The 13154-nt window shown below is 30.3% G+C and overlaps 3 protein-coding genes across 3 annotated transcripts; 2 read left to right on the top strand and 1 right to left on the bottom strand.

The window, feature by feature from the left end:
• Positions 1 to 2485: 2485 nt before the first annotated feature.
• Positions 2486 to 3612, top strand: OCT59_025171 (uncharacterized protein). Its single transcript, XM_066136574.1, has one exon. It carries the CDS (start codon positions 2506 to 2508, stop codon positions 3487 to 3489), a length of 984 nt encoding a protein of 327 aa, XP_065991908.1. The 5' UTR covers positions 2486 to 2505; the 3' UTR covers positions 3490 to 3612.
• A 1776-nt stretch (positions 3613 to 5388) lies between these two features.
• On the bottom strand, positions 5389 to 6688 carry OCT59_025170 (uncharacterized protein; the record flags this gene model as incomplete). Its single annotated transcript, XM_025316985.2, has 7 exons — positions 6494 to 6688; positions 6180 to 6422; positions 6031 to 6112; positions 5854 to 5958; positions 5736 to 5787; positions 5498 to 5655; positions 5389 to 5409 (listed from the first exon to the last, which is right to left on the bottom strand). The coding sequence occupies exons 1-7, from the start codon at positions 6661 to 6663 to the stop codon at positions 5389 to 5391; spliced, it is 831 nt and encodes a 276-aa protein (XP_025179210.1). The 5' UTR covers positions 6664 to 6688.
• Positions 6689 to 7189: 501 nt separating this feature from the next.
• Positions 7190 to 12055, top strand: OCT59_025169 (uncharacterized protein; the record flags this gene model as incomplete). The annotated part of the gene is made up of 9 exons (XM_025316986.2): positions 7190 to 7693; positions 7765 to 8280; positions 8351 to 9448; positions 9542 to 9805; positions 9878 to 10051; positions 10133 to 10540; positions 10614 to 10694; positions 10763 to 10957; positions 11055 to 12055. 9 exons carry the CDS (start codon positions 7190 to 7192, stop codon positions 11943 to 11945), a joined length of 4131 nt encoding a protein of 1376 aa, XP_025179211.2. The 3' UTR covers positions 11946 to 12055.
• Positions 12056 to 13154: the final 1099 nt, after the last annotated feature.

Here is a 13154-nt window from a genome sequence, read left to right as displayed (position 1 = left end):
ACTTGCACTATTAAACTAATCTACAGAGCAAAAATATTACTAAACATTCTTATTCAAGTTGAGTGAGTTGTAACCTCGTGAGTATGGTTGTGGGTGCGGGGTGTGAGTCTGGCTTCAGTCTTTAAGTTGCAGGCCTTTTAGGATTCTCCATGGTGGCCTATTTAATAGCAGTGATAAGTGAAAAATGAAAATTTATTTTGGCGGAGTTCAAAAATAAGTTGTACTCACGTGATCTTTTTTGCAGCGTTAAATACTCATTAAATGTGGCATAGTGAATGCAACTCGGCATAAATCAAAAGCCTCAACCATATTCTTGAAGCCCAATCCTTGAAAGTTCACGTGATTTTGGGCGAACTAAGTTCGCTGAAATTTCTTTGAGAAATTTACTAATTCATTTCAATTTATCTAATAAACAATACTGTATGGAATTCTTTGTGTATAACATTGACGAGATTCCCAGAAAATATTTGGAGCGAATGAAGGGAAATAAATATAGTCCAGACTGGCCTTTTCGCCTTTTAGTAACTGGAGGCTCACATAGCGGAAAAACTAATATGGTTATAAACCTTATTCTTGGCAACAAACTTCAGCGCATGTTTAAAGGCAAGAAGGGGAATAGATATATTAAAAACGACGATCTTATATTAGTTGGAAAGTATGCCGAGCCTAAATGGGAGCTGTAAAAAATGCTATCCATATTTTTGCAAATAGTCCCGACCCATATCGTGAGAATATCTCATTTCAAACAATCAAGGCGGAAAAGATTCCGGATATAAGCAAATTCTCCCCAAAAAGAAGTACTGTTGTTGTTTAGAAGATCTCTGTGCCGAATCAAAAAAAATACAAGAACGTATCATCCCTTACTTTATTAGTGGACGGCATCAAAACATCTCACCAATATACGTAACTCAGAATTATCAAGCCGTGCCAAAGATAATTCGTGAAAACATTTCCATCTAGTCATGTTCCGAGGGAGTGGTAGCCGGGACGATATTCATAGAATTGTGCGTCAGTATACGGATGATCCAAAAAAAGCATCTAAGATTATTGACAAGCACCTGCAAGAGCGGAATTTTTGTAGTTTTTGATTTCACTAAGCCAATAGATGATTCATTAGCGATTAGACTTGGTTGGGACACGTAAATTTTGTACTATCATAAAATGACCACAAAAAAAAATAAAAAAAGAATGTTTTGCAAGTTTCGCACAGTTTCGGATTTTGCTCTTTGTGGCAAAACTAGTTTCGCCAGGTTTCGGAAGTTTTGTCAGGGATCTAATTTCGGTTTCACCCGAAACATTAATTTGCTACAAGCCTATAATTAGAAACCCTTCAAGAAACCTATACTTCCTCTTGTGGAACGTTATTGATAATATTGTCACGCAATGGCGTTAGTGGATTGTCGCGCAACAATAATGACACGATGACACATGAATCGCATGACACGCAAGTTCTCGCAAACATGCGCCATCGTATGATAATTATTGAAGGTAAGTTATAAAGGACCCAGAAATATATATACAGGGGTAGGGTACACAGATGCGTCGCCATCATAGTGGAATTAGACGGAGTAAAGTTTTGATTTGCGTACAATTTTAGAATTTTTCATCTATAGTTAGGTCATCAAGATTGCGTATTTTTTATCAAATTTTTTATATGTAAAAAATTAGTTTGCGTATTTTTGACCTAAATTTGGCTAATCTTATAACTATTACATATTTACTGTACGTACTTATTTAATTAACCGAATTGTAAGAAATTTCTAAGGGTTAAAAAGTGAAATTTTAGAAAAATATTATTAAAAAAATGGTAAATTCTATTTTTCACATTAGTATTTATAATATAGAAGCCATGATAAAATAATTAATAACTTAATGTCTGAAATTTTATTTGCGTATTTTTGCAGGATTTTCAATATCAGGTGTCAATTATGCGTACTACTCATATAAAAAGTCTCTGCGTACAGCTCATAGTAAAAAAATTTTTCGCCACCTGACCCCTATATATATATTTCTGGGTCCTAGTTATAAATATGATTAATTCTCCCATTTGTTGAAAGTATTTTATTTAGATATTCATATTCACGTTCTAAACTAACATCCTTTCAATGTCGGAAACAAATTATGACTATTTTCCAATCAATAATATTTTTGATTTCTTTATTGGCAGTTTCCTCCCTTTTTTGGCAGCATGGAACTACTCTTTATACAAAGGAGGAAAAGCGATACGGATCAGTACTTTTATTAACTTGGTTGAAGTTAATTTGGTTAAATACACAATACCTTTGGAACGTTATTGATAATATTGTCACGCAATGGCGTTAGTGGATTGTCACGCAACAATAATGACACGATGACACATGAATCGCATGACACGCAAGTTCTCGCAAACATGCGCCATCGTATGATAATTATTGAAGGTAAGTTATAAATATGATTAATTCTCCCATTTGTTGAAAGTATTTTATTTAGATATTCATATTCACGTTCTAAACTAACATCCTTTCAATGTCGGAAACAAATTATGACTATTTTCCAATCAATAATATTTTTGATTTCTTTATTAGCAGTATCCTCCCTTTTTTGGCAGCATGGAACTACTCTTTATACAAAGGAGGAAAAGCGGTACGGATCAGAACTTTTATTAACTTGGTTGAAGTTAATTTGGTTAAATACGCAATACCTTTTGGTTGTTGCTATGTCAACAAAGAAATTTCGTTATACCATCCAATGTCCTATACCTTTTTGGCATTGATGATATTAGATGCTCTAATGATAATATATTGGATAATTATAAATTTGTATGTAGAGGAATTAGTATCGATTTTCCATATTGATCGTATTAAAATTTTTGAAAATTCCTTTTTTAAGTGTCTTCATCTTTTTTACTTCTTTGTCAAAATTGTTTTTCCTACTTATATACAAATGTTTGTTGTTTTTATTTTAACTATTTATTATTTTTATCAAAGACTTACTATGTTTGAACATGCTTTAGTATTTTATTTAACGATGCTATTAATTATTAGTATTCTGAGTTTTTTTGTTCGGAATAATACTGATAGCTATTTTGCTATAACTTTCTTCAATTTTTTATTTATTTCGTTACATATTGTGCTGTTTATTTCACCAAACGATTATTTTACCAAAGCAGAGATCGGAATATGTTTGCTTTATTTAACTAATATGTTCAAACTTGACGGCACTTTATGTTTTGATAAAAAGCAAAGTGATGAGCTTGATCAACATCTACCGATCATGTTTGGACATTATCAGTCTATACGATGGTTACTTTTTTGGATCTATTATTCACTACATAAAGATGATAAAAAGAATCGGATCGAAACGGCTAAAGGCCTTAATTTTGAGGATTTTACGAACGAATACTCAAGGTGGTGGTTTGTTCGTGAATTATGGGATTATAAATATGTTGGAGATGTTCAAAATCTTAACAAAAATTTATATAACGCTATAATAGAGTATGAATCGATTTAGTTTTTGAGATTTTACTATATGATTTAAATTTTCTGGTTATATTATTTTCATTGTGTAAATTTAATGCTTTAGTCAAAAAAAATAAATAAAAAACTTCATGAAGTTATAAATTTTTTGTAATTTAAAAACTAAACGCACAATTCTTTTAAATCCTTTTATATAATCTTATATCAAGAGCTGGCTGTACTAGAAAAATTAAGATGATTAGCGTCCTAGGTTTAGGATAATATCCTGGATAGTCAAAAAATACCTTTAAACTTTAAAAAAATTCTACATCTTTACTAAGCTTTATTATTTGAATCAATGTTATAATATTTTGTATTGTCACTGAAATTTTGTGCCAGGTTCAAATGATTACTGTAATTTAAGAAATTCGTTTTAAAGCGAGTTCGTTATTTAAGGAAGAGTAGAACCCTATTTCATAGATGCCAGCTTTTTTTCTGCCTCCTGCAACTGCATCTTCAGATCCTTAATTTCGCATCGCATTTTCTTATTCGCACTAACCCGCTCCCCGTAATCTTCTTCCACGACTCGCATGAACTTCCCAAAGTTCTTGCAGGTGCTGGGATAGCACCCTAAGTTCGTTCATGACCCGGTGATTATTTTCTTCCTCATGATCACATGTGAACTTCATTATCTGCGACGTATGTAACTGGTAATACTGGGGTGTACTACCATCTGGCCAACTTTGAGGCCGTAATGTTTTTTTTCTGACCCATTGTTCTGCGTTTCTTATTTAACGAATTTTCATAAACTTCTAATGTATGGCGTAAATATGAATCAATTCGATCAGACTTTTCGGAAATTAATTAAAATGGGATAGGATTGCGGGAATGTAATAATTTTTATAAAAAATTATTTTATAAAAGAGGTTTAAAAAAATAAATAAGAACCAAAATTTTAAACTTATTTTAGTCAAAATGGTTCAAAAATAAATCATTTAAAATTTGAATTAGCAGGAAATTTTACGGCCAGAATCTTACGTTCCTCTATAGTGAAGTCGAAGACGGATTCAAAGGCCTTTGACATGCTCTTTTAACAAGGCTTCCTGGAAACATTTATTAGATATAGTTTTGCGCAAAAGTTTGCACGCAAGTAAATATGTTCTAATATTATAACATTCTATACCATATTCAGCGCCTTTATTGTGTTTAATCCTACAACGTTTTTGTATCCACTTTCCATCTACGACAGGGTTATATTAAATACCGGTATATATTGATCACGTAAATATAATAGATGCGGATAATATTTTGCACATGCATTATCAGATATTTTAATCCGACAGTGATTTTGGCAAGAATAGCCACGCACAACTCTAAGCATAATTTTCTAATAAAACCATTTGGATTGGAAGCGTCCGACCAAATTTTTAAGTACAAATGCACATCACTGCTCTTGAGTTTCCCTGTTTGAATGATAAGTGAAACTTATCCGTCACCCACTTTCACGTATTAGTTAGTGCATAAACAGCCAAAAAATCACATGATCGCAAAATTTTTGTCGGTTTATGCGGATTGAAGCTTTCTAAATGAGTGTGATATAGACCCATTAGATGCAAAGGTAGACAGATATACAAAAGGTCTCGAAGAAATCACTAACCATCAACAAGGAGAAAGAGCTGAAAGGAGCACAATTGCTTCTCAACGGGTTTAAAAATGCAAGTGAAAATTAATTTTTTATTGAGATTGTACGGTCATCAAGGGTTTTAACTAAGCCACGAAACCAGTACTGGCGAATAAATGACTTTATAGGTTACCATCTGATACAAAAGGTTTCTACTGGACCCACTGGAGCAACAGCTGGCTTTCTAGGCAGGCTGATGTTCTTGTGGGATTGATTTTTTATGCTAGGGTCTGAACTTAAGAAAAGCAAATAAAGTATATACATATATACATATTAGAATCTTCCTATTCCTTTCTACAAAAGGATAAAAAATATTATTAATTCGAGTGATCTATAAAGATTATTTTTCAAATATACTAAAGAATATTTCGTTATAACTTACAGATGATAGAATTCCAATAGTAGATTTAGCAGCGAAATTGGCAAAAGTATTAATTTCATTAATTAAACTTCCAAATGTTGCACTGTCTTGTAATCTTCTATTTAAAAATTGGTAAGTTCCTGTAAAATCTGGTGATGTATCTTGCGTCATATACAATTCTAGATAAAATTATTGAGAAGTCTTTTATTAGAAAAAAATTATTAAAATATTCTAAAAGAAAAATGGAGAATGCATATACCCGTAGATGTATAGATAGCTGCAAGAATTGCTCGTTTAGAATACCAATTCATCTAAAATAAATAATGAATTTATTTAAAAAAAGGAATAAAGAAGGCTCCAATATGATTATAACGTACATCAGCACTTTTGTCGCCCGCGAGATACCACATGTCATCGACTAATTTCGCTAAATGCTCAACTGCCATCGAAACGTTATTTGGTTGTGCCATAATTGCAAGTGCCTTATTATCAGAAAATTGTGAGAATTATGAATTATTAACAATAATATCAATTTTTAATTTATATTATAGTACCTCAGGCCATTTTCTTATATATGGTTTTGTAAGATTAAGTCTGGTTACACACGCAAAACGTATTTTTTGATGTACTTTTAATCTAAAAAAGAATAAATTTAATTTCTCCCTTTTTTAAGAGAGAATTAATTTTCCCCTTACGAACTTACCCATTCATCTTATCAAAAATTTCATGAGACATTTTTCTTCTACAATCTTCTAAAAAATAATCAATTAATTCAGCTCCACCTTTGGGAAATAAACCATGACTAATATTAGGGTATCCCAATGTCTTTGCTCCTTGTGACAGCGCATCAATCGACCATCCATATTGATTAACAAATGGTAAAGAGGCTTTAAGGATTTCTGCCGGTATAGGATTAGGTGGATTAGGTGGCGTGGGCGGTGGTGTGCTTAAGATTACTCATATATTAGTACATTATATTTACAATAGCTTTATATTTAATTGATTATATAAACGTACTGAATTTGTTGATTTTGTTCATTTACAGAATTTACAGAATTTACACTTTCTAAATTTTCCGCTGCGGAAGTAAAATTTTGAATATTTTGTTGTTTACTAAGAACATTTCTCCAAATAATTGGTTGTATAACACGTCCTTGATAAATACAAGATGTCTTTCGCTTAAACATTGATCGAGAAATATTTAAAAAATTAGCCATTTGAAAATTTTTTTTTGTTGATCAAATTAAAATTTATTTTATGTATTACGTTAGGCTAAATTGAGATGTTCATGTGATTGAACCATTAACGCACAAAATCAGTAAGTCTGATCTTACAAATTATCAATACTACTTTTCTGTAAATAATCACAATTATTCATTTGGCATATATATCTGCACATTTTATTTTTTATATTTTATTATTTTTTCTTTTTCTTTTTTTTTTGACTTCTTATTCGTCGACCTTCATAAACGTTATATGTTTATATTATATATAAACGAATATTATATTTGTTTATTTTTTTAGATACTTTTTTTTGTTATTAAAAAACTTATAAAAAATGTCGCAGGCCAGGAAAAAAAAGGTCAGCAAAGTGTATTTTACTTATTTATTAAAAACTTGAGTTTATAAACATGTTTTACTATTATTTATTTATACATTTTATTATTCGTAAATTTCTTTTCAATTATTTAAAATACAAAAACTTATTGATTAATGATAACAAAGTCAAATGAAGCTTTTGAAGAAATAAATACTTCACTGACGATATCTGACTTATCAAAGTATTATCAATTTAATTGTGATAAGTTGATAAAACTCACATCAGATCAAGATTATAAAAGACAAAAATTACAAGAATCTTCTAACAAAAAAAAATATGTACCTAAAATGGATGATTCAACGTTACGTGAAGCTTTAAGACATCGTGGAGCAGAATTTGAATCAGATATTAAAGATAAATTGAGTAATGTGGTAGACTGTCGAGACGTATCGCCTGATGAGGCTAAAAATATATTAAGAAAAGTCGAAGTTGGTCAAACTTTGTATCAAATGAAATTTATAGTACCTGAGGAATTTTATGAAGAAATGGGTATAAAAAATGTTGTTAAGTTAAAAGCTTTCGTACCTGATTTTATTGAAGTTAGAGAAGAAGATGGGGAGAAAAAATTGATGGTTTATGACGCAAAGGCTTCAAAATCTGCGCGAGTTCCACACCAGGTATAGAATGTGATTTATTTATTATAAATGATAACTGTAATTTCATTAACACGTTTTATTTAATTATTTAGTTTCAAGTGGCTTCATATGCATACCTTCTCGATTTTATAGTTCAAAAGATTCGTGGACTTGCTATTTCGCGTACAGGTGGAATTTATTTACCGCCTTTCCAACTACAAACATTTCGTATGGACTTTTTACTTCCAAAAATAGATAGATTCTTTCGCGAGGATTTACCTAATATTTTAACTAAAAAAACAGTACCTTGGCATTATAACTCAAGATGTAGAACTTGTGAATTTGTAAATGTTTGTAGAAAAGATGCTGAAGGTTCTATTGCGATGATTCCTTATTTATCGCTTGAGAAAGCTGTGGATTTGAAAACTTTTATACGAGATTGGAAATCAGGTGAAGATAATGTTGATATCGAAGATTTGTCAAATTATTTTGATGAATTAAATATTGAGGATGAGAATGCGAAATCCAGTGATCAAGCCGTAAACAAGAGAATTAAACATATTGTTAAATATGATAAAAAATTGAAAAGTTCGCCATATTTGAAAGCTATAGAAACTAAACAGGCACAGGTAAAATGATTGTCTATAATTTTCAGATTATATTCTTTACTAACAAATCTTTATTTGTTTAATTTATAAGTTTATTGGGATTGCAACCACAAATTTTCCCCAAACAACAGATCATAACTTATTGATTGCAATGTCTTTGGATCCTTTCTTATCACGTCCTTTCGGATGGGCAATATGCCTTTATTCTAGTGATGGAAAAATTGTACCGAATTTTAGACGCTTTGAATCATCTATGAAGGATGATGAATCTCTACCATCATTCACCTCTCTAATGGATAAGTTCGTAACCGCATTGGAAAAAAGTTTTGAATATTTAGCAAAGGTTAAATCTAGAGCTTGCATCTTTGTCTTCTCTGAACAAGAAAAAAAAGCTCTTCAAGATGCCTTGTTGGAAATTATTTCTATGGATGAGAATTGTATTTCACATGCAACGCAACATACAGCTGTGAGGTGTTTATTTAATTTATTTGAGGATTCATCATTGTTATTAGCTTCAGGAAATAATGATGATGGCAATAATACGGAACTTCCTGACGAATGGCGAGAATTTCCAAGATTGATTGTTTTAGAAAATGCGATAAAAGAAAATATTGCAATTCACGTGCCCGGATTTTACCGCTTTATTGATATATGGGAACAATTGGTGAAGCCAAAATTAAAGGATGAGGAGCTGTTAAATTCGTTAGAACAACACATTGAACTTATCGACTTAGAAGATATTTATGCTACATGGGTTTCTTCACAAAGTTCGACATCAAAAATTAATTCAGCTCATTTACATAGGGTTGATTTTGGAATTGCTGTAATAAAATCTTATTATGAGCTCCTTAAGGAATCAACTGATGATATTGCTTCAAAATTGATATTTACCCCACAAGTTTTTACTTTTACTGAAATTAAAGCTTTTGGACATAATTATCTGGGTAAATTATATTTTTTTAAACAATTTGAAGCTATAACTGAATGTGCTCAAATCAGATCCAGTAGAATTAAAGATTTAATACAAGGTGAAGCTGTATATGGAATTCGACTACAATTTGAGAAATTTACTAAAAAGGAAGGTTCGGAATGGGTTGCGAAATTCGTTATTTTAAGTAGCGGTAAAGAAGTTAGTGTATTAGAACCTCGCACTTTTAAAGATTTTATTCTGGTTGAAGATAATCCGGAGGTAACATATAACTTATATATATTATTTTCTATAATTTACATTGAAATTTTGAAAATTTTGGAATTTTTATTTTTTTTTAAAAAAAAAAACTAGGGTGTTCTGAAAGCAATCCTATTTCCAGATATGAGATACCGAGATAAATTTTTCGGGTATCCTTTATCGGTTGTATGTCTTAATGAAGTTGAAAATAAAGATCCACAAAAACGGATAATTCATTTAAAGGGATTCTTCAAAGAGAAGTTTACTGAAAATGCGACTTATCGCCTTTATAAACGTTATATTGACTTTAATCTTGATAAAGTATCAACAATTCTAACCGAGATAGACGAACAAGACGATAAGAAGTCGATATTTATGGTCGGTACCTTTTTCTCCCAAAATGATTATTAAAAAAAAATTCCATGACATTTATTAAATTTTTGAATATAGAATCTCTTGAGTAATCCTAATGCATGGGGTTCTTCCTTAATTGAAGAAGAACGTTTTAGAGAAATGAAAAATACAGCTTTGAAGCTACGAGATTCTTTTTCAATGTCTCCATCACAAAAAGAAATCTCGGCTGAATTGTTGGAAAGAAGACTTCAAATTGTATGGGGACCACCTGTAAGTAATAATTCATATTTTATTTTAGTTATTTTAGTTGCAATTAGGCTATTATTAATACATTTATTTATGTTATATTAGGGTTCTGGTAAAACACATTTCCTTGCGTTGTTTACAACATGGTATTTGAGTACTGTTAAGCATAACCCGACGGGCAACAATAGTAATTATATAATCGGTGTAACGGCTTTTACTAGGGCTGCTATCGAAAATCTATTGGATAGAATTTCAACTGTACAAAAACAACATCATAAGACAAGCGATTTTTCTATCGTTCGTTTAGTTAAAGACTTGAAAAAGAAGCCTTTAAATGGATTAGCAGAATGTAAGGCAGAAAGCTTACCTAAAAAGATTAAAGGGAATAAGATTGGAATTCCCGGAAAACCAATTGTGATTGGAGGTACAGTTTGGGATTGGTTTAAAGTAAGAAAGGAATGGAAATTTGGTTGGGCCGGATGTGATATAATGATAATTGATGAGGGTTCTCAGGTAAGCAAAAAAACTATTAAATATTTTAGTTAAAGAATGTGAACATTAAAATATTCTTTTTTTAATTTTTTAGTTATTAGTTTCGGATGCTAGCATTGCTATTGAATGTATAAATCCGGATACAGGGAAACTCATTGTCGCCGGAGATCATATGGTAATATATAAAAATTATTTAATTAATTTAAATTTATATCGAATTCTAATGAATTAATAATAATATAGCAACTTGGGCCGATTATTCAAAATACATATCCCATATTTCCGCCTGATCATCCTCTCATATTTGGATCTATTCAACAATGTTTAATGCGTAAAGGAAATGGATCTGTTTTTAGCGAGGAAGACTTCTTTTTGAAAAGAGGGCAGAAACATGACTTTGGACCTCTTACTCTTCAACTCAGAGACAATTGGAGAATGGTCTGTATATAAATAATAAATATTATTTATTATATTTATAATTATTATTTTATGCGATAAGTAATGTCATTTTCACCTCCTTTGTTTTGATGTCCAGAATGAAGAATTGAATGGGTTTTTCCAAAAGATTTATGGTGATGATTATATTTCAACACATCCAAATCTGAAGCTCACTTTCGATGATTCAAAATTAATTCATATTAAGGATCCATTAATTCGAAAGATTTTATCACCAGATTCGGCAATTACATTAGTAAAACTTTCTCTAGATAAAAATATAGAATTAGAAGAGGATCCTAGAATATTATCATCTGGTTTATTATCTGATCAATTTTTACAAGCTGAAGCTGATGTTGTAGCAAAAATAACTTCAGCATATTTTGATACACCAAAAACAATACAAGGGATGAAGAAACCATCATTATTTATAGTAACACCACATCATCGACAACGTCATGCGATTCAATCGCGTCTAGTAAAATATTTAAATGATCAAGATATTAATTTACAAATTAATACGGTAGAAAAAATGCAAGGACAAGAAGCAGACCTTGTTATATCATGTTTTGGATTTTTAGATTTAAATGAAATTTCTCGAGAATCAGAATTTTTATTTGATAGAAATAGATGGAATGTAGCTATAAGTAGAGCAAGATGTAAAGTAATAGTTATTACTACTGATGAAATGTTATATCCTAAAAGTATAGAAATTTTTGCTAATAAGAAAACCAGTGAGGGATGGGTATTTCTTAGTATGGTAGAAAAATGGGTACGAGATAAAGATAATGAAAAATTTAATGGAAGGAAAAGAACTAAGAATAAAAATATTATCGAATGGGTTGTTGGAGGTGAACATTTATTTAATGATAGCGATTCTGCTACTATTTCTAGTCAAGGAAGTAAGGAAAGTCAAGAAAGTCAAGAGAATTTAGGGAGTCAAGGGAGTAAAAGAAGTAAGGGAAGTAAAGTAAAAAAGGTTTCTAGTTAAGTAAGTAATGATGATTATATTAAATGATATTCAATAATATTCTGTCAATAATTCTTTTATAAATAAAAATTTTATAGCCTTTAATTACTTTTATTTACGTATATCGTATATAATTAATAGTGTTATACTAGTATCATCTACTTGTTATCTAGCTTTATTTCATGGTATCGGGACATTTCGCCGAAAGCCATTTCGCCGAAAAATAATCTCTGGCCTAAGTTATTTATAATTTTGCATATTGTTGGCCCTATTTTTCGGCGAAACGTCCTTTCGGCGAAATGTACCGTAACCAAATTTTCGTCTCACTACCGCTTGTTGAGAATGATTGAAAATTCAAGAGGATTTCATATCTGTAACCCCTGTGATAAAGCATTAAATTTAAAACCTCTTGAATTTTCAATCATTCTCAACAAGCGGTAGTGAGACGAAAATTTACCTGAAAATTATCCTCTCCAAATCCCGGATGATTAATAGTCCGAAATTATTTATTACCTCCTTTATCATAATAAATAAGGAGATGTAAGAATTTAAGAATGGTGATAAGAATATAAAAGGTAGAATTTTGATACACAATGATATGGTAATAGAAAAAGGACCAAATAATCAAATAGTGATGGTGAATCAATTAGTAATGCTAATATTTGTTAACCAGTAAAACAAACTTTACATAAGATTTTTAATGGTTAAAAACCAATGAATATTTGTTTAACACGATTAGTAATATTAATAATGGAATATTTTTGACAATCATTTTTTCATATACCCGTAGATCTCCATATCACACAACGAATTAAATTATTAGAGTTTAGTTTTCATAATTAAATCTGCTTTCTGATATTAATAAATTAAGCGATCATATTAATAAAACTGTAAATTAAAAATCCAATAAAAGTTTTCCCTTTTTTTATGAATATCTTCCTTATGCCTATCAGTCCTTTAACCAACAAATAACATAAAGATTATATTCTATCCATTTAAGAATCACAGAATGAACTTTGAAAAGTAAAACTATGCTTTTATTGGTTTCATAATAAATAATAATAATATTTTATTTGTTATCATACTTATTATACTGGAAATTCCTAAGTAATCTTTTAAGTTAGTAAATTTTTTGTCATAAAATTCTAGAATTACCTAATTTAGTAGCTCCGAATAATTTATAAATAAATAATCAGCGGTTCTTACTAAATACAGTATATATATTATTAA

The sequence above is a fragment of the Rhizophagus irregularis genome, chromosome 5 (genome assembly GCF_026210795.1).
Source record: "Rhizophagus irregularis chromosome 5, complete sequence".
Taxonomy (NCBI): domain Eukaryota; kingdom Fungi; phylum Glomeromycota; class Glomeromycetes; order Glomerales; family Glomeraceae; genus Rhizophagus; species Rhizophagus irregularis.
This window is presented reverse-complemented; position numbering and strand designations above follow the sequence as displayed.